Here is a 20,409-nt window from a genome sequence, read left to right as displayed (position 1 = left end):
TCATGCTAACAATTAAATAGAAACAGATTCAGGTTTGCAAAGCACTCAGAGAACAAAAGAAACTATAGGTTAAACACAGTTATTAGAAAGCGGGGCAAAAAAAATCCAACACAGTCAAAAATCTGTTTGGAACACAACTTCCTAAAAAAAATTTCTTTGCAATTAAAAGAGCAGCTCCAAATAATGAAACCATAGGGTGGGGAAAATATGTCATTATTATAGTCCTAACTGATGGCATTGATGAAGGAAGCAGTAAAATCAAAGATTATTCAGATCAGAAATCTTACCTGCAGTGAACTGGTAGGTTCTGATATGAATATTAAAATGATTATCAGGCAAACTAAGCAGTAAAAATTTAGAGACCTTTATGAAGGACTGGTCCCTTGTAGATCCTAATCTGAGGGCACAGGTGTTTGATCAGAAAATTCCACTAATACAGAGGGCAAGAACTTTTTTTTCCCTTTGGTACCATTTCTAATTCTAAAATGATCGAGATTATGGGAGATTCTTGACCCCAGCAGAATGACTCTAAATGTTATTGTAGAACTAATTAAGAATGTTGAGAAACATTTTGACACAGGCAAATTTTCAAGAGAAGAATATGATCTCCTATGTTTTCCCTCTTGGGAAGTGTTATTGATGAACTGTACTTTTTTGCCTAATATGTATACCTATAACATGTTTGTGTTCTGTTTGTTTTATTACCCTTGTAATCATATTTCCTCCTTTTCCTATCTTTGGTCATCTCAATGCATGACCACATTGCAAATAAGCTTGCATATAACACATCTGCACTGAATTAATGTTATCTGGGAAATCTGTTATAATAGTTGTGGACCATGAAATGTATGTGGTGCACCTGACAGCTCTTAAAACATACTGCAAAGATGCTTTGGTTTGTTGCTGTTGGGTGTTAGTAGCGGGTACAGCTCAATTAGTCTGAACACAGTTTTGCTGAAAGTGAAAAGACAAATTATGGTCAGCACCAGTACAGAAACTGACCAAGTTTTAATTTGTTTTCTGAAACAGTGATGAACAGTTACAGGACTTATCCTTTTCTTTGAACCATAGAATTGTAAGGCTGGAAGGAACCTTAAGAGGCTGGACTAAGTAAACCTTCTGGGGTTCTCACAATAAAATTTTTGGTGGCCTCAAAGTGCGGCCACCAACTCTTGCTGGCCACCAACTCTTGCTGGTGGCCATTATGACAAATTTTCTTAAAATACTTAATTAACTTTAGGGAAAACAAATAAATATGCACATCTATATGTCCAAATCATTATAATTTATTTATATAGGGTTTTATTGCAGACTCAATAATAAAAATGACGTACAGTTCTCTATTCTTCACTGGACCTAAACAGAATAGAAACACAAATAAGGTGCTTTGCACATCCTTGTATTTTGTTGTTGTTGTTGCTTTTGGTTGCCTTTTTTTTTTCAAAGACTTGCTACCTAGTAAGTCTGCTGCTGCGAAAACTGATATTTGTACGTTTGTTAATATCATTCTTCTTAGCAGACTTACTAGCTAGCTGGGAGGCTGTGAAAAATGATATTAACAATCATACAAATATCAATTTTCACAGCAGACTTATTCAGCCCTGGCAAACCAGGGCACAAATTAAGCCCTGGATAGGCAGGTGGGTAGGGAGACAGTGGGGGCCAAGGGCGATGGGCAAGATGGATGGGGGGAATGGGGAGGGAATGGGGGCCAGGGGCAATGCGGGGGGAGTGGGGGCGGTGAGCCCAGGGTCCAGGACATCATTTTATTTTTTCCCTTTTAAATGGTATAGTAAGTTAAAGAGTTCTGGTGGGAAGGAGGATTTTGAGTGGCAATGACATGGGCCTAACCCAGGAGAGTCAGGACTCTTGGGTTCAGTTCCAGGCTGAGTGTGGGCTAGTGGTTAGAACAGGGGACTGGGCATCAGGACTCCTGGGTCCTCTCTTCCCAGCTCAGCATGGGAGTAGGGGCTTGTGGTTAGAGAGCTGTGACTCGGCAGGTCTGTTCCTCGCTGCACTCCTCGGACTCCCTCAGCGTAGGTGGGGGAGGCGGAACCCAAGTCACTCTGAACCAGGCGGGGCCTGGGGTCGCTGGGCACCGCTATAGCCCGGCTCCGTTCACAGCCCCTCTCTCCCTGCCGAGGCTGCTCGCAGCCGGTGCGGGGCGCTGTGTCCGGCTCTGCAGCCGCGTCTTCGTAGAGCGAGCGAACGAGCCGCCAGCCGGGTGGCCCCCACCAGCCTTCTGGTCCCAGCCTGTCGAGCCAGCCAGCCAGGGCGGACGGCAGCAGCGCCGCCGCCGCCAGCTCTGCTCCTGCTTCGGCGGAGACGCGGGCGCGATGCGGCCCCCGCCGCTGCTGTGGCTGGGCCTGGTGCTCGGGGTGCTGCGCGCGGCGTGCGGGGGACCCAGCGACCAGCACTACGTGGACGGCGACCACCGGGCCGACTACGACCGGGAGGCGCTGCTCGGAGGCCAGGTGAGCGGCCCGGGAGCCCCCTCAGACCCGCACTGGTGAGCGCGGAGCTTCCTGCCCTTCTTGGCGCACAGTCCCCAGCCAGCGGGCGCCGGGCGATGACTCCCAGAGCTGCAGCAGCCCGTCTCCTAGGGCGGGAGGCTCTGAACGCTACTGAAAGATGACACCCACCCCGTTAAGAGCTCCCCCCCTCTCTTTTTTTTTTAAATTAATGCTGGTTGTTGTGTGATTTATTTTTTGGGGGGGGGGGGGGGAGAGAGATTTTAATCTGCCCCTCTGCTCAGAAGTGGCAGGGCTGTAACAGACTTTTGTGTGTTAGTTCTGTTGTTGTTGTTTTTTCTCTCTCCTTCCAAAGGACGGAGCAGAGGAATACGCTAAACTCAGTCCCGAAGAACAGCAAAAGAGACTGAAGGCCATCATAAAGAAAATTGACTTGGACTCCGATGGATTCCTTACTGATGGTAGGGGCTGTACACAGATTTTGTGTCACTGGAAAAAACTCATGTACACAGTGGGTAGGGATGAGAAAATAGTGCAGTGTGATACTTAAAAATCTTGAGTTGCAAACCTAGTAGTGTAGCTGTGTCTTTCTTTGTCTGCAGACACTGTTGTGTGTCTCTGTTGCTGCTCATAGCTTTGTGAAGCTATTGCAGAGAGATAGTAGTAACAAGTGAGTGGTCAAATTCACTGCTACTCTCCTGTGGCTAAGCATTAAAGTTGACATGTTGATTTCACTCTGCTATTCTGGAAAGCTATACGAAGCAGGAAAGGCAAGCAGTGGAGCTGTTAACAGGAGAGGAAGACTCAAAATGTGGAGATGGAGGGACAGGTAGCAGAGATACAATCAAAAAGTTCTGGTGTGAGAGAGTCTCACTTTCAGTTGCCAGAAGGGGGCAGCTGCATGTATATCTAACAAATACTGGCGAGAGTGTGATGTGAAAGAGGGTGTCTTCACTCTTGGGATTCTCCCCACTTCTTTTCTATCTGCCCCCATTGGTAAGGTCCGTTCTTTAGTTACCAGGTGTCTAAACTTGTCAGTCCCTACAACATGTCTCCCTTGAGCCTGTGCAGTATTCTTGTAAGGAGAGTGATCACTTTACATAAGCTATTACCAGCAGGAGAGTGAGGTGGGGGGAGAGAAAACCTTTTGTAGTGATAAACACCCATTTTTTCATGATTTGTGTGTATAAAAACAAACATCTTCCGTATTTTCCACAGTATACATCCGATGAAGTGAGCTGTAGCTCACGAAAGCTTATGCTCAAATAAATTGGTTAGTCTCTAAGGTGCCACAGGTACTCCTTTTGGATTGCAAAGTAACTGTCTTGTATGTATCCAGAATCCTATCTGATTCTTTCAGTGCAAAAATAAGATGTTTCTGCTTTTTTACTCTTGTTACTCCTTCTTACTAAACACAGCTAAGAGAGAGAGAGTTAGAATCAATTCCTTCTTAAGTTTCTTCTGCAGCAGCAGTTCTCAACAAAGGTCCCGGGGGTCCCTGGGGTCCGCCAAGCAGGGCCGGCATTAGACTCACTGAGACTGAGGGTGCCACACAGGGCTGGTGCCTGGGACCCTGAGCCCTGCCATCCAGGGCTGAAGCCAAAGGCTGAGCAACTTAACTTCAGAGGGCCCCCCTGTAAGTTGTATTAGTTTTGTATTGCTAAAAGGAATAAAGTAACACAAACTTATTTTAGCGTAAGAGACTGCTGTGAAACGGTGGGAGTGCAGATCATCTGAATAAAAAGGTGCCATTTCAGACTACATTTGTCACTTTTCAGACTTGCACTGGAATTTAATGGCTTTGACTAGAGATTCTTTTTCTAATAATAGGAAGGGTGTGTGTGCATAAATGCGCATGCATGCGTTTTGGGGTTTTTAATTTGTTGAAAATATGATCTTGGGAAATATTCATTTTAATTGGGTGGTTAAGACATCTAAGTATAAGAGGGAGAACTTGCCAATTGGCTACATCTTGGTGTGGGGTTTTTGTTAATTGCTATATTTCCTTGAAAAACGAAGCTTAATGTCTACTCCAAAATTTATAAGGCCTAGTTGGGGCTCATTTTAAGTGGAAATCCTTTGGTAGTATTTTCTTTTGGATAATTAACTTTAGGGGATATTGATAGATTTATATAGCTGTATGTATTGTACTCATTTATAATTTGTGCCTGTCACACTTTTCAGAATGCAAAAATCTGGTATATTGAATTCTTTTTAAAATGGTTGAATTTTGTTTTGCAGAAAGTTGTCTTTACACAGTATGCCTTTTGTACCCACAGATTTTGGTTAAACTATACTGTTCCTCATTTATTTTCTAGCCCTGTAAACAATTTGAAATAGGCATCATGATGGTAATCAGTTTCATGCTACTAATAGTATTAATGGAGAAAGTACTGCTACATGGGAATAACATAGGATTTTAGCGCTGGTTGGTTCTCTCTCTTGGCTGGCATGAAAAACAGGAATATCCTATAGAAAGCAGATTTCTGTGGCACAACTGAAGCCCTGTTTACGTGATTGCATATGATTATTTTAACAAGTAAAATTTTCCACTGTTTGAATGTGAAGAGACCTTGTTAATGCTGTTTAGGAATGTAGAAAATGCAACATTTACTGTAATTGCTTTTTCAATTAAAAAAAGGTTAAAATAAAGATTTCATTGCATTATGTGGCATTTCCACAGATGAGCTAAGTTCATGGATCCAGCAATCTTTTAAGCATTATGTTACGCAAGAGGCTAAACAACAGTTTGGTGAATATGATAAAGATGGTGATGGATTAGTATCTTGGGAGGAGTACAACATTCAAATGTATGATCGTCTAATTGACTTTGATGAGAATACTGTCCTGGAAGATCAAGAAGAAGAATCATTTAGACAGGTAAGATACTCCAGCACCAGCTTTCACAAAGCATAGGCAAATGGCAGCGGTGTTGGATTCTTTAGTCATTTTATTTTGTTACATCGTTAAACACAGTCACAGCTGGTAAACAGACTGAACATTTTCTGCTGCCTGGACTAGCTGAATAGTGAAAAGGTAATAAAATATTGACATTCCTGCCAACAAAATGAATGACACAACAAGCCACATTTGAGAATTGAGTAGGGTACTAATATATTGGTAATGGAATCCTAGAAGCCACACTTCAGTTGATGCCTCGCTTGTCAATGTAAGGTGGAAATATACTGGATCACCAGTGACCCATCTAATCGCTATCCTGTCTTTGATGGTGGCCAGTACTAGCTGCTTCAGAGGAAGGTACAAGATATCTGTAAAAGCAACTATGGAATAACCTGCTCATAGGAAAAGTTTCTTCCTAGCCCCCATTAATTAGAGTTTAGGGCATAAGCCAAACTATGAGTTCATATCCTTTCCTGATGTTATGAGAATACTATTCACTTCAGTGTATCTCCTGGCCCAGTGAGCTAAAGGGGAAAAATACAAAATATTGTCAAAGGGAACCTTGTCCAGGGCCTAGATATTATGGTGATGGGTGCTATAAAAATGAATAATCCAGTTTATAAAATCATGGGGGTGTGTGTGTGTGTGTGTGTGTGTGTGTGCGCACTACATTATGTCTCCCCTTTGCTTTGCTATTTCTATAGAAATTTGTCAAAGTTGCTGACCTTGTCCCGAAGCAAGATCTATAACAAGGCGCTTACTTCTGTTCTACCTAATAAAATGACTAAATCTGTTGCATTGTTAATTTATTCAGCAGAGAATTGCTCATTATTGCTTCAGTCCAGTAAAGTACTTAAGCAGATGCTTAAGTGCTTTCCTGAATCGGGCCTATACCACCTATTGCTTTGGTGCATTCTGATAGAGAGTGTAGATCTGTTGTACCCTTCAGCCAATTCATATCACCATAAATCTGCTAAACTGCTGTAAACAATGTTGGGACTCTGTAGTACAGAAAGGCTGCTGACACTGTTGACTGCAAAGTGTTAATTAGACTTGCTCCCAGCAAGGTTAGATAGCATGGTGTTAAAAAGTGGCAACAGCCAAAGCCCTGTCTACACTACAGTTCTCATTGTGGCTGGGAAATCTGAAAAATTCCCTAGTGTGGACAATCCTTTAGATTACAAGACCTTTCCGGGCCACAGCTTTATCCATTTCTCCCAACATCTGCTCTTCCAAATCTAAACTGTAAGTCTCCCCTCCCTCATTTCCCGCATTTGGTGGGACCTTCATGGATTCCCTCTCCCTTTTAAATACAACTCAAAATCTTTCTACAAGCAATACACTTTTAACTGGTCCCCCAAAGTTTTGACCACTGTTTTTCATTTCTGTACAATACTAATTATGTACTATATCCATCTGTTCTTTATTTGTATTGTAGTAGCACTTAGAGGTCAACCAAGAATGTGGCCCCATTGTGCTAGGCTCTGTGCAAACAGAATAATAGACAACAGACAAATGGTTTGGGAAAGAGAGGTAACATGGGAACAGAGTGATGGTTTGCAAATGTCATGTTATCCTTGATATGTTTTTCTTTTTGGAGGGGGCATGGCTACACTTGCAGATGTAGAGTGCTTTGAGTTAAACCAGCCTTTGTAGAGCGCAGTAGGGAAATCGCTGCAATCTGTCCACACTGACAGCTACAAGCGCACTGGCGTGGCCACATTAGCAGCTCTTGCAATGGCCACAGAGAGCAGTGCATTGTGGTAGCTATCCCAGCGTGCAAGTGGCTGCAACATGCTTTTCAAATGGGGGTGGGGTGGGGTGTGACAGGGAGTGCGTTGTGTGTATGTGGGAGGAGAGAGTGGGTTCTGGGGGGGGGGGGCTGAGAGCATGTCAGCGTGCTGTCTTGTAAGTTCAGACAGCAGCAGACACCCCCCCCCCACCAAGTATTCCATAGTAATGGTTGCTTTGTCTCTGAGCCGATAAGCAGCCAGCTGTCAGAAAGGGAGCTTTTAAATGGCATATCTGCATTCCTGCAGTGATTCCAAAACAATGAGAAGAGTGGCCACTTGACTTAAAGGGATTATGGGACATTTCCGGAGGCTGATCAGAGCGCAGTAATGCAATGCCTCGTTCACACTGACACCCAGGCGTTTCAGCCAAGCACAACAAATGTTAATCTTCTTGCTGAAGTGGAGCACCAGGAGCGCTCTAGCTGTGGAGTCAGAGCGCTCTACGTGCCTTGCCACTGTGGACGGGTAGTGAGCTAGGGCACCCAGGGCTGCTTTAATGCGCTCTAACTCGCAAGTGTAGCCAAGCTCTGAGTCTTGGGCTGGCTCCACTCAGGAGTTTCTCTCTTCCCCAAATCCCCATGCCTCATGGTGCTTGATGCTCCAGAAGGGGAGATTCTGGTTTCGGGCTCTGTTAGCAAGGAAAGAATTAGCCCTATTCTGGACTCAGCTCCTCCCTTCCCATCTGCAAGGTGTTGCTTTACTTGCTGCAGCTGTTTCTCTTAAGTTTAATTTACTGATGTTTCCATTGTCCTAACTGCTGTGCATTGTGAAATAAGTAGAAGATTGACACTTTCCTACAGTTTAGTTCTAATATCATACCTTCATGAAAAATCTGATTCCTGATTTTACTGTCCGCTGTACCATGTGAAGCTATGATCTTGTCATATCTCGTAAACTGGGTTCGGCTAGTTGGATAAGACATTTCCACAGATAACCCTAGGCATTTGAAGGTCTTGTCTTTGGATGAGAGAGAGGCTCCCATCACCTGAGGTAATTAAATATCCTGTGGTAGCATTTGTGAGGTTGTTAGCCCTGGGTGTTGTAATAAATTCCAGTTTTGATATCTGATATTTTGTTTTACCTAAATTCCCTCAGACTTGTTCCTTACTCCTTTTCCTAACCAGTATATTATTTCCAGCACTAATGAACTTGTTCAGTATCTGCTTCAGAGATGGTTGAATTTAGGTAACTGGTAAATTGTAAATTTATATGATTATATTCATACTAGACTCCTCTGTCTAACCACATAATCCGTTACATAGTGTTCCGTATATTCTCAAATTTGTGTGGAGTAGATTTTTAAATTGTGATAATTTGTACCTATGTATTAGATTCAATGAATAATTTTAATTTTGAATTAATTCTGCACTTCAGATTATTTTCTCCATGACAAGATGTCTTTCCTCAAACACCCAATGATAAGTTGTCAGTGCTATCTACTTGCCTAAATTCTTTATATCTGAAATACTGTTTTGGCTGGTTTGTTTTTTAAGGTAGGGGGAAAACCCCCAATTTTTTATGTCCGTTTTCTCCAGATAGTCCATTACCTCTGGCATTCAAAAGGTATTTGTTCAGCATCCTGAAACTTAGTCAGCAACTTGGTCATGTTATTTCTGTAGTACCTAACACTCTAGCTGGTCAGACCTAGGCTTGGCAGTATTAGATTTTTAACCAATAGATGTTGGTAAAAGTCAATTTTTTTTTCCAGCTGACAATTAAATTGACAAAAAGCAAACCCCAGTCAACAGTAACAGTCTGCAAATCATAACTTTTCCAATGACACCTCACATGACTTATCTTGCATAAAATATATAATTATGCTATAATTATATCCTTGTAATATCACTATGAAGAATATGGGGTGCAGTATCAGAGACCCCCCCCAGGAAGGACTGTCAGGAAGAGAAAGAGAAAGAGGACAAGCCCCTAACTGTAGGGGAAGCCACCCTGCTGCTGAATGGCTCTGTCCCCATGCAGCAGGGGACTTGTCCTCTTCGTAGCCCAAGCCACAGGTCTCTGCTCTTCTTCAGCAAGACCTTAACGTGCCCTGCACTTTGCACCTGCAGAGATTGGGATCAGCATTGTCCTATCCCGTCCCCACCCCACCCCTCAATTTCCAGTAACTGCAAAAATAAAAATCTTTATCTGTATAAAAAAAAACTTAAAAACAAAAATCAGTATTGTTGAAATTAGAAAAAATATTCAAGTTCTGTCAAGCCTAGTGATATCACATGTGCAAGTATGAGATTTGCTTTTAATTAATAACTTCTCTGAAGTATTTCCTCATGTACCAATAGCAGAAGAGAGAGTGAAAAAGATATATTAAGAATCACCCATAGGAAAGTCTCAGCTTCCATTCAAGTTGCTTATTTATAAACACATACAACAAAATTGTTTGTTCCCAAAACAGCAGTATATGAGTGTGTAAGTTCATCTTGGGATTTTTGGTGGAAAGGAGGTGTCAGAGCCACTATTTTTTAATTTAAAAATCATGAGTGCATGGGGTGCTGACAGAAGCCAGCCAAGTCCAAAGTAGATCTTCTTGGACCATGGCTCTTATACACTGAGGAAGTGAACAAACTCAGAATAACTTTGAAGGTCACTTAACCACATAGCTACACTGCATTCTAAATAAATTAAGAAGAATTCTATCAAATGGAACTGTCAACCAGATTATAGACCATTAGTGTCAGATATAACAGCGCATATATATATATAATACTGTATGACACTTTGAGGGAGATAAAGTTTTATCATTCCCCACTCTAATATTTTGTTTGTATCTTGGTTTCCCACTAGTTCCCCCCCACACACACACACACACTTTTCCCATGCAACTGCAATATGTCAATGTAATTGTTTTAAATGTTTACTGTGATTTGGGCAGTTGTCCTATTTCTCCACTCAGAATTTTATTTTGTTATGGAGTTACATTTTTATTTAATAGCTAATTCTAAAGAAAGTAAAATATCAATCTAGTAAAGGGTGGCAGTCTTGTTTTCCACTCCTCAAATAGATTTTCTAAGTGTACTGTCTCATGTAATCAGTACTCGGAGTTGTTTTAATATTTAACCCATAGCTAAGATCAACATTTCATTGGTTAAAATAACTATATGTTGCAGAAATAATTATATAGGATTTTAAATCTTCTGTACTATCTTCTTTTCTTACTTTGCTATGAATGTCATGCCTTGTTGCTCTAGGTTAGCCTAACTTCATTTAGAGACGTGCCAGCAAATGAGGGATATAAGCAAGGAATTAATTTCTCTTCCTCTTTAGTAAGCATGATTATATTTAATGTATTTGTGACCTCTGATAGCTTGCTGATCTAGGCTTACTTATCCCTATATACTGTGACTATTAATCTGAAATGGATAAAAATTAATTAATTGCACCTGTTTAATAACCCCTTTCATCCTGGGATCAAAAAATACTTTACAAGCATTGATTAACCCTCAAACAGACTTGAGTGGATCAGTTATAGACACACTGGGCTTTTCCTTATTATACTTTCCTCTCCAAAAAAACAAACACAAACTGGAATTGGCTTATGAGACTGTTCACTATTAAATGCAAAAACAAACCAACCACAAAGTCAGGAAATATGAAAGGTTCTCATACTAACCCACTTGCACATACTGCATAATAAAATTTTTTTTTTTAAAGTGTACACTAATCACACAACAGATTGGAGAATTCACTCTTTCCATTAGAACTATGTGCAGAAGCACTATGCCTGATTCTTCCTTGCATTAAAGAATCCATATACCCCTCTGACAGATAAGTTCTTTACACTTATACCTTCTTTAAGACTCCTTTACGTTGCCAGAGAAGTGTGAAGGGGCCTTGGTGTAAATGAGAATCAGGTGCATAGGGTGAAAAGTTTTAAAGGGAAAGTTCTGACATTGTAATGGTTACCATAATTATTGTACTACCCTCGGTAGTTTCGGGCTCAATTTATGCAGCTAGCCATGATCTGGATTAGTGCTTGTGGTTGTATTGGTGAATTTTGGAGGAGTAATGTGTGTGAAGAATACACCTGCTGCTTGGTCTGGTCACGCTGCCTCTCTTTCATTTGAGGCCTGGGCCAGGAACCTGTTTTAAAGGTCTTCCTTTGGAGTCTAAAAGTGGCAGATTTCCATATGCACACTTCTTGTAATAAATTACCTTAACGAAGAGCACTGCTCTTCTACCTCTGCATGAGCTATGTGAGTGTAGACATAACAGGTTCTGTTATACCCATATGTGAAACAAAGTAATACAGTGTTTTCTAGCTGTAAACCAGTTACTGTAGATGTCCATTGTTCTGCTTCATTAAGTGATCTAATCAGGTCTATTTTCTGAAAACTTTTTTTTAAGCTTCATTTAAAGGACAAGAAGCGGTTTGAAAAAGCCAATAGAGATGAAGTTCCTGGTCTGAATCTGAATGAATTTATTGCTTTTGAGCATCCCGAAGAAGCTGAGTATATGACGGTAAGACTTAGGGAAAACATTTGTTCTAAAGGTTAATATGGATCGAGGCTGCACCTTTTAATGGTGTCTTTAGCCCAACGAACTTTGGAAAACTTGCTTCTGAACAACTACTATTCCTTTCTCTTGAAGAACATACGTATATGATGTGCAAATGTCTTAGTCCTTAGTCTTGGGGTTCAGGAGTCTACCCAGTAGAGTAGTGGAGGTGCTTTAAATTGTCATACAAGACTTGGGTTTAGATGATTCTCCCCTTAGGTTGGGAATAGTGCTGTAGAGTGTTCTGTTTATGATGGGGGAGTCAGGTCTAACTTGGAAAAGAGTCCCCATCAGAAAGATGTAGCTCATCTTAAGAAGAAGCCTTTGGCATGGGAAAGGATTAAGTGAAGGGAATACTCAGCCCTCTAAAAGGGATGCAGAAAGTCACTTTTCTGACTACAGATAAACCTTCAGGTTTGATGCTAGCTGAGATGAGAGGGCATAAATTACTGTGTTGTTTTTTAAAATGAGTCTGCATGCAAGTGTAGCAGAAACTGTTTCAGCTTGCATTGTTATATGCACCAGCCAGGCTGGGAAAAATTGTTCCGTCACTTGTCAAAAGATATGCTCAGTCCAATTCAATAGAGCTGTCCCAATTTTATTTTGTAGCCACAAAGAGTCTTAAAATTAAGCCCTACTTATTTATGCACTATATATATATTTATTATGGAGTTTAGTTATTTGCATTTGTTCATCAATTTTATGATCATCATCACTAACACTAGCAGACTGTAGGTGAACATAGCATCTGGGATAGAACCAGAGATTCAAAATAAGCTAGTACAGGTCCGTACTAGTATCAACTTCTCTGGAAAGTCCTAAGAGTTCTAAACGTAGATGACCAAGTAGTACGTTAATTTCATTCACTTGAATTGATTAGGTTTGGATGACTGGCCTGAGTGAGAATGTGAGATTTCCTAGCCTGGTAAAACAGTTTTCAATTAGAAGTGAATTCTTAGTTTCAAGATGAAGGATGCATTTCAGCTGCTTATGTACGTTTGATGCTTTTGTTTAAAAAGTTACTTAAATTCTTTAAGTTAATTTTGATCTACTTTTAAAGAGATCTTGTCAAGTTGAATTCTTACCAGTTTCAAAGAGTTTAAAAGTTTCAGCTACCACACTAGCTCCTGTATCTCCATGCTAACTTTTGTGGTTTCACAATCAAATTTTCCTATTTTTAAAAAATATTTTCCTTTCTCTTAGTGCTGTATGAAAGATTCATACAAACAGTAAAACTGGCTATGCACACATAACAGTGAAATACTTACTTTCTTTTGAGAGGATTTTGAATAAAATGAAAAAAAATCCTAATCTTTCAGTTATAGTAATTTTAAGAAGTTATAAAGATAGATGAAACATTTTCACTCACAAGTATGATTTTTAAATGGGTACATCTTTATAATCTGAGGTCTATAATTTTTTTTAGTCTAAATATGCTAGGGATTTTGTTTTGGTACTTTCTTGCCAAGAAATTGAAAAGAAATAGCTTCTTTCCTCTATAGAAGCTGTAATATTTAGTTCTTTGCTGCTGCAGAGCCAGCCACCAGAGGGAGCACAAAGCAAACCTGGCATCAGTTTGTGTGACATGACTGGTGATATTGGTGAAAAAACAAGGCATGGTAAAACTAGACAAGCAGGCACATTGGCTTTAACTCCATTGGAAAATATAGTGTCAAAGGCAGATAATTTTTAAAAAGTTTCGCTAATAATTTTACTATCAAAATGTATTTACCAAATTGGAAGCAATAGAGAAAAGTGATCCATTTTGTTCAAATAGGTGGCAGTGCCCCTTTTAAATTTATATTTCATATACATATTTATTGTCTTGAATTCAATTCCAGGATTCCAAATCCAAGCATCCCTTTCGGATTTGATTTCAGTAAAATGTGACTGCATTAAAAGTCAAATGAATATGCAGTGTGGACTTATTTCCCTCCAAGACTGGACTTGTGACTGTTTAATTGTTGCACTATTCTACACTGAAAGAGAAATTTGTTTGAAACCAATAAGTGTTTAGAATATGGGATGCATTCTTTTAGTCCTATAGAACGACATATTGCTGTTTTTCTTAATGTTAAGTTTTTACCAACTAATGTTTCTGTCACATATACATATGCACGCAAAAGGAATTTGTCATTCAGGAGGCTTTAGAAGAACATGATAAAAATGGTGATGGACTTGTGAGCCTGGAAGAGTTCCTTGGTGACTACAGAAGAGATCCAAGTAAGTAAAATACAGGGGTGGGGGCGTAATGAACAGAGGCTTCTTTGTGCCTTCTAAGGCATGGTGGCTGTTTTGGTTTTTAAACTCCTAACCAAAGAACATTCCCCAAGCTCCTGGGTGCAGAGGAAGAGGCTTATGCCATTTAGGTGCACAGGGGCTAGTGAATCCAGTCAGTCAGCTAGGAATTCTTCTCTCCCCTCCCATCCCTTGCTACACCCCTTTCCCAGGCCCCTGAGGAAAGAGGAGGGGTGTGCTTGGAATCCTTAAAGGGGCTTCCTTTCCTTGTAGTCTGAGACAAAGCCTCTCCACCTCTGAAGTTATAGGGTGAGGGAGGCATTTTTGATGCTTTCACGCTACAACAGGGAGGAGAAAAACACTTTAAAAAAACAAACAAACAAAAAATGTGGTTATAAAACCACAAATTGTCAGGGATGACTCCGAAGCAGCTATTAGTACCGGGAACTTTTTTTTTTTTTTTTTTAATGGCTAGTTTTCAAGCAAAACTTAAACTCTGCCAGATGATTGATATTAAGTAGGTAGGCAACCCATTGATCATTTCATAATTATAGCCTGCCCCACCTGAAGAGTCCATTTCTGCAGCATCCAGTTATGATGCAAGTTTGACTTCAACAGCAGGGGCCGCTGAGCTCAAACAAGAGTCTGTTTGCATACAGACATTCTTTTTAATGAGGAAAAAGGAAAGAGACCTCACCCATGCCTTATATACAGTGGAAACATATCTGTTTCTGAATTGATTATTTTTTCAGTGTTCTGTATGATGTCAGCTTCTTTTGATGAGGTTTCATAAGGTGTCAGCTAATGGTTCACTATAAAATTTGTTACCAGGAAAAAATTGTCTAACAAATGGTTACTCTTTAAAATAAATTTTATTGAAGAGGCAGAGAAATGTGTAAAATAATTGCCAAATACACAAATCTATTTCAGAAATGCTTAATCTATTTCAGTTAGATTAAGCAGTGTTACAATTTTAAGTAAAACACTTTTGTTTCAAAGTGTGATGATTGAGTTGATTGTATCCTTCATTACATTTCTCGACTTTAATTTTAAGGTTGCAACCTGAAAGTTCCATTACTGTAAGCTTTGTTTTTAATTCTGTTTACATCTACAGATGCTCCCCAGGTTATGCAAGATCTGACTTACGCAAATTCACACTTACGGAAAAAGTTCCATAAGCCAGAAATATGAGTTTTGAGTCTTGGAAATTTTTGCGTATCGTATGGGTATACATTTCCGAGTTATGCAAAATTCAAGTTACGCAAGGCTTTCCTGAACAGAACGATTGCGTAACTCGGGGAGTGTCTTTATAGGAAACTGTTTTGTTGATTTAATTCAATGACAATGATATGTAATGCTTGCTGTAGTGACATTGCTTAATCTTAAACCTAGTCAATTTTTGCGATAGAAAAGAGGTGAAAACAATCTCAAAGATATTGAATGGTCTTAAGTTCGAAAAATACTTTTTATTTAGCTGCAAATGAAGATCCAGAATGGATACTTGTCGAGAAGGATCGATTTGTGAATGATTATGACAAGGATAATGATGGAAAACTCAACCCTCAAGAACTGCTGACTTGGGTAGTACCTAATAATCAGGGTATTGCACAAGAGGAGGTATGAGGTTTGAGTTCATGGCTTTTGTTTAGACTTAATGAAATTTCTTGAAAATATTGTGCTACTGTGTAAAATGACCAAATATATGCTGCGTTAATTTAGTCTGTTGTACAAAAAAAAGTATATTTTACATCTTAGTAACCAAAGAGCATCTAATAACGCTTTTCATAAAGTTCTTATAAAATTATGACTTTCACCTTAACAAAGAATGACGATTGTTACAAAAATGTTGCATAGTGCAGCAGTTGGAATTCCTATGGACTATATGAATGCTGGTCAGAATATAAAATTAATACAGTGGCATTTCTCAAAGGTAAATAGTCGGTCTGAATTGATGGAAGATAACAGTATTTTTAGCAAAATCATGATAAATTTTTCCAAAGTACTAGATGGATAACATGAATCAATTAAATATTAATACAGAAGCCGTAACATGCCTTCTTCTGATAGAACTTGTTACCCTTTATCTAGCCAAATAAGTTGCTACCATTTGTGTCTTGGGTAATAGAAACCTATGTACATAAAACCAAAAAACAGAACCCAAGTATACCATAATCCAAGTTTAAAATAATAAATCAGTTGAATTAGGTGTAATGTGCTATAAGGAGTTTAAATGGATTTTTCGTCTAGCTGTTTTTCCTTCCTCTGATTTTTTTCCTGCAGACAACTGAAGCACTTAATGTCCCAAAACCAAATTGTTTGTTTTGGTAAACAGTCCTCACTCTCCCTTTTCTCCCCAATAACTTTATATTGATTATTCAACTATTCCTTCTTTTTACTGCATCAGATCGTTTGACATTTCAGATTGGAGGGAAGAACGTGTTTTTCCCCCTTCACATTTAGATCTTCTTTTGTTCTTGCCTCCGAGACAGATAGCATGGTCTGTGTCAGAAAGCGTAGCACCTTCTCTGTGTTGGAAAGCATGGTTACTGAAGCCACCTCTTAACATCTTTGTTGTATTGTCACCAGAAAAAAAACTTGGCCAGGAGCCCAGTATTTGCTGTCAATGTGTCGGGCCTTTTTTGAGGTTAAGTTGCAAAATGATTGAAATAACATTTCTTCAAAGATAAAAGTCCAATCAATCTTTGTCAGCAGGAACCCCAATATCCTGATATTTCTTGCCCAAATCTGATTTTTTTCAGGCTGCTCCATTCTTTCTTCAAGGATCATATTATTCTTGCTGAATAACTGGCTTTGTGTCTCTTTCTGTGTAGTTTCTTTAAATCCTGGGTGGTCTTGTAACTTTTCAGTAATTCTTTGCTTATCCAGTTGATTATTATTATTTTTTTTTTAAGCTGACAGCTTAATTTTCCAGGCTCCATCCTGAGAAGGATTTCAGTACATTGTTTGTACCATGGTACCTGCCTTCTTTTCCAGTACCAAGGGCTCAATCTAGAGCCTTCAGGCTAGAGAGACGGTGACACTGAATGAGTCATTGGATGCAGTTTGAAAGTTGTTTTGCAGTTGCAGCTTGATATTTGCAAGTGACTTCTTGTTGCTTGACCACTAGATTACCAAAATCCCACGCATTCATTCCCCTTAGACGAACAGTTCAATCTTTTGCTTTAGTAGAATGCTACTCTTGGTCCCTGCATTGTCATTAATTTTTTAAAATATTTTTGGCTGACTTTACTATTTCTCTTTCTCAAATCCTTTGTGATTTTGTATTTAATCTAGTAGCTACATAACCCCAAAAAACAGTTTGTCGGTTGAGACAAACCAATAAAACCAGGGATAGTATGCCTTTCTCCTTAATTTACCAATGTGTGTAGATATTGTAAGACCTGCAGCTTGAAAACCATCTAATATTCTTAAACCTTTGCTCCAGTACCTACCCATCAAGAATAGATACTACATTCCCAAGAAGTGACAGGAGCAGAGAAGACTGCTGTGCTAGGTTATAAATTTTTGTCTTGGAGACACATAATGTAACTTGTTTTGCTTTTAAACAGAACTCACTTGTCTTGAGTGAGATCTGCTTAAAACCCATAGCAAGCTATGCCTCTTCAACTTTTTTTATCTTACTGCTGAACTTACTGAACTTACTTGCTTTTGTACTGTTCAAATGAATGAGTTGTAGGATTGTGAACTGTCTGCAAACTATCTACTGTACTTTCTGAGCACATGGTTGTTTGTTTGGTTTTTGTTTTGTTTTTCTTTAACCTGGCTATCTCAAACATTTTTGAAAATCAAGATTTTTTCTTTGGCCTTGTGGTGGGGGGGGGGGAGTGACATTATCCAAGGTTGAAGCTCTTGTGTATACATATCACTTGGACAGATACAGCTTAATTAACTGTTATTTCCCCACGTCCAAGACTGAAGGTAAAAGTATTTTCTTTTAGAAGGCAAGTGTTCTATGTCTTTAATGGGAAAGTTTCTGTGTAATGGTCGAATCTCTTCATATATTTTGAAATTCAAAGTTTTTTTTTTTAAACTGATCATAAATATATAAAGAATATTCAGCTGCAGCTCTGTACCTCAGATATTTTAAACTAGCCATCTTCAAATACTGGAGAAATATTTGACTCAGATTTTTAACTTTCTTATCCAAACCATAAACTAGGTCAGAATTAAAAAAGAAAATATGCAAGTGTGACCAGCAAATTAGGGATGTCCAGAGCTGAAAACAGGGGTATCTACAGCTTGACCTAAAGAGCCAGGCTCTGTAGCTGAGAGTTGTAACAGCTGTGCATCTTGTGTGGATCAGGCACAGAGGTGGACATTTGACATGTGCTGACCAGTGGATTATATACTTCCTCTGCAAGTTCATTACAAGCATCACAGGAGTTCAAATCCTGGATGAGGCCCCACTTATGTGATGGTGGCCATTTTAATCAGCACACTGGGGACCTCCAGAGGTAAAAGTAAAATTGCCGATAGACTGAGCTGAAGCACTGTGGTTGGGAGATGAAACAGACTTGTTCTCTGGATCTGGCAAAAAGGTGAATGTGTAACACACATTGACCAGGGGAATAAACAAGAACTTGCTCTTCCAGTAAGATTCTTCATTGTCTTTTGCTGCTTGTGGAGATTTGTTTTAATACTATCTTCTTCTGCTTTATCCTGTTTGATATTGGTAAATTGCTGTAGAATTGAGTGAGGCTAGACATTCAGCATTATCACTTTGCTACAAGACAGAAGAAGAACTGTGAGAAAACAAACCCATATTCTAAATGTGCAGTTTCGACTATTGAGGGGGAAATGACAGTGCCTTAAACATACAAAGGGAGTTGATCTTTGGTTCAAAGGTGACAGACATTTTGTGTTACAACAGTCCCTTTTAAAATAATGGTAGGAATTGGAGAAATCAGTGCTAAAAGCATATTCATAAATGAAAGTGTCAACTTACTGGACAAAACACATTTTGTTCCATTTATTTTAAAGGCTCTTCATCTGATTGAAGAAATGGATTTGAATGATGATAAAAAGCTCTCTGCAGCAGAGATTCTTGAGAACCAGGATTTGTTCCTTACAAGTGAAGCAACAGATTATGGCAGGCAGCTCCATGATGAACGTTTCTACCATCAAGAACTTTAGTTTACTCATTTGTGATCTTGCTGCCTCTGGAGTTTTTCTTTAGGGTACTCAAATTTATAAGCTGCATTTTAAGTTTTACTTTGTGTGATTATAATATACTAGTGTTTGTGTAAGTGTTTTGCATTCTAAATTTAATTACTTAAGTACTTTTGCAAGTTTTCATAGACCTTTTCAGCCTTCAGAACTAGTCTGAAATATTTAGTATTCCTCGAATTGCAGCATTAGCATTTTTGGCATCTGAAAAAGTAAAAACATTCTTAAATAATCTATATGTTTAGTACTGTATTGTGAAATGAGTTGTACTACCGTACTTGAAGAGTCTGATTCTGAAAAAAGGCAAAATGTGTGAGATAAGCAAAAATTACTAATCATTTAATTAGGTAGTTAACGTTTTTCAGAAATTGGGGGGGGCGGAAGGAGCAATGTTTAGGTTCACTATTAAAGATGTTTTATTTAATACCCTTGGAGGAACATTCAAAAGGATTAATACCTCAATTGTTCAAGAGGTTTCTGCTTATTTTTAAATGATTTCTATAGCAGGTTAATTGTATGATATAAAACCTTATATTTTTGCATCTGTACAGATAGTAATTATTTTTAATGTATAATTCTACATCATTAGAGGTACATGTAGTATTTCAGTGTCAGAACCCTCTTTGTTTGTCAGATTAAAACAGTTAAATGATCCATCTTTCTATATTTCTTTTCTAAACTTATTCCTAATCTCTGATCACCTAAAGCAACTACTGTAGTATATTTATTAAGGGATAATAAGAGAGGTGCCCCATCTAATGAGACATTAACATTTATCCATTTACAGTATTGCCAATGAAAACTGTGGTATTCCTATATCTGTTGTACATCCAGTGATGCTCTGTTCCTTTTTTTCTGTGCCAGTTAAGAAAAATATGATATAGTTAACATAATAGGAGAAATAAGGGGTTATCTTCAACATAGTGGAATTCCACCCATGAAATCAAGTAGCATCCTCAGCCATTATAGACTGAATACGTCATTTGAACTTGACAGAAGATTCAAGAAGAGCCATGCATTTGAGATTTTTCTGAACAAAACCTGGAATTATGGAATGGAATAATGTTTTTTTATAAAAATGGAATGTTGGGCTAAAATAAACTGGAAAGAAAGCACTGATTCTGCAATCATATCACTAATATTTTTAGAGTAATAATCTAATACCTTATTTTGGTGGGGTGAAATAGCCCATGAATAGTATTAGAATGTGAGCACCCTTCACTTTCAGTGGTAATCTGAAACTGAGGCTGAAGGCTAAGTACCAAAAATGTTAAAACGCCTTTTAAATCTGAGTGGTGGAAAAATTTTAA

At 38.9% G+C, this 20,409-nt stretch overlaps 1 protein-coding gene across 1 annotated transcript; it reads left to right on the top strand.

Moving 5' to 3' along the window:
- Window positions 1-2,069: 2,069 nt before the first annotated feature.
- Window positions 2,070-19,753, top strand: RCN2 (reticulocalbin 2). The gene is made up of 7 exons (XM_007068365.4): window positions 2,070-2,474; window positions 2,827-2,932; window positions 5,155-5,351; window positions 11,525-11,638; window positions 13,801-13,897; window positions 15,387-15,529; window positions 18,914-19,753. The coding sequence occupies exons 1-7, from the start codon at window positions 2,337-2,339 to the stop codon at window positions 19,064-19,066; spliced, it is 948 nt and encodes a 315-aa protein (XP_007068427.2). The 5' UTR covers window positions 2,070-2,336; the 3' UTR covers window positions 19,067-19,753.
- The last annotated feature ends 656 nt before the right edge of the window (window positions 19,754-20,409 follow it).

Source organism: Chelonia mydas, chromosome 10 (assembly GCF_015237465.2).
Source record: "Chelonia mydas isolate rCheMyd1 chromosome 10, rCheMyd1.pri.v2, whole genome shotgun sequence".
Classification (NCBI taxonomy): Eukaryota; Metazoa; Chordata; order Testudines; family Cheloniidae; genus Chelonia; species Chelonia mydas.
This window is presented reverse-complemented; position numbering and strand designations above follow the sequence as displayed.

What these genes read in the sequence shown, in the direction of transcription:
- RCN2 (XM_007068365.4), top strand. Translation starts at nt 2,337, where the DNA reads ATGCGGCCCCCGCCGCTGCTGTGGCTGGGCCTGGTGCTCGGGGTGCTG. An exon ending in AGGCGCTGCTCGGAGGCCAG is followed by an intron (nt 2,475 to 2,826) that starts GTGAGCGGCCCG and finishes CTCCTTCCAAAG; the next exon opens with GACGGAGCAGAGGAATACGC. An exon ending in CGATGGATTCCTTACTGATG is followed by an intron (nt 2,933 to 5,154) that starts GTAGGGGCTGTA and finishes GCATTTCCACAG; the next exon opens with ATGAGCTAAGTTCATGGATC.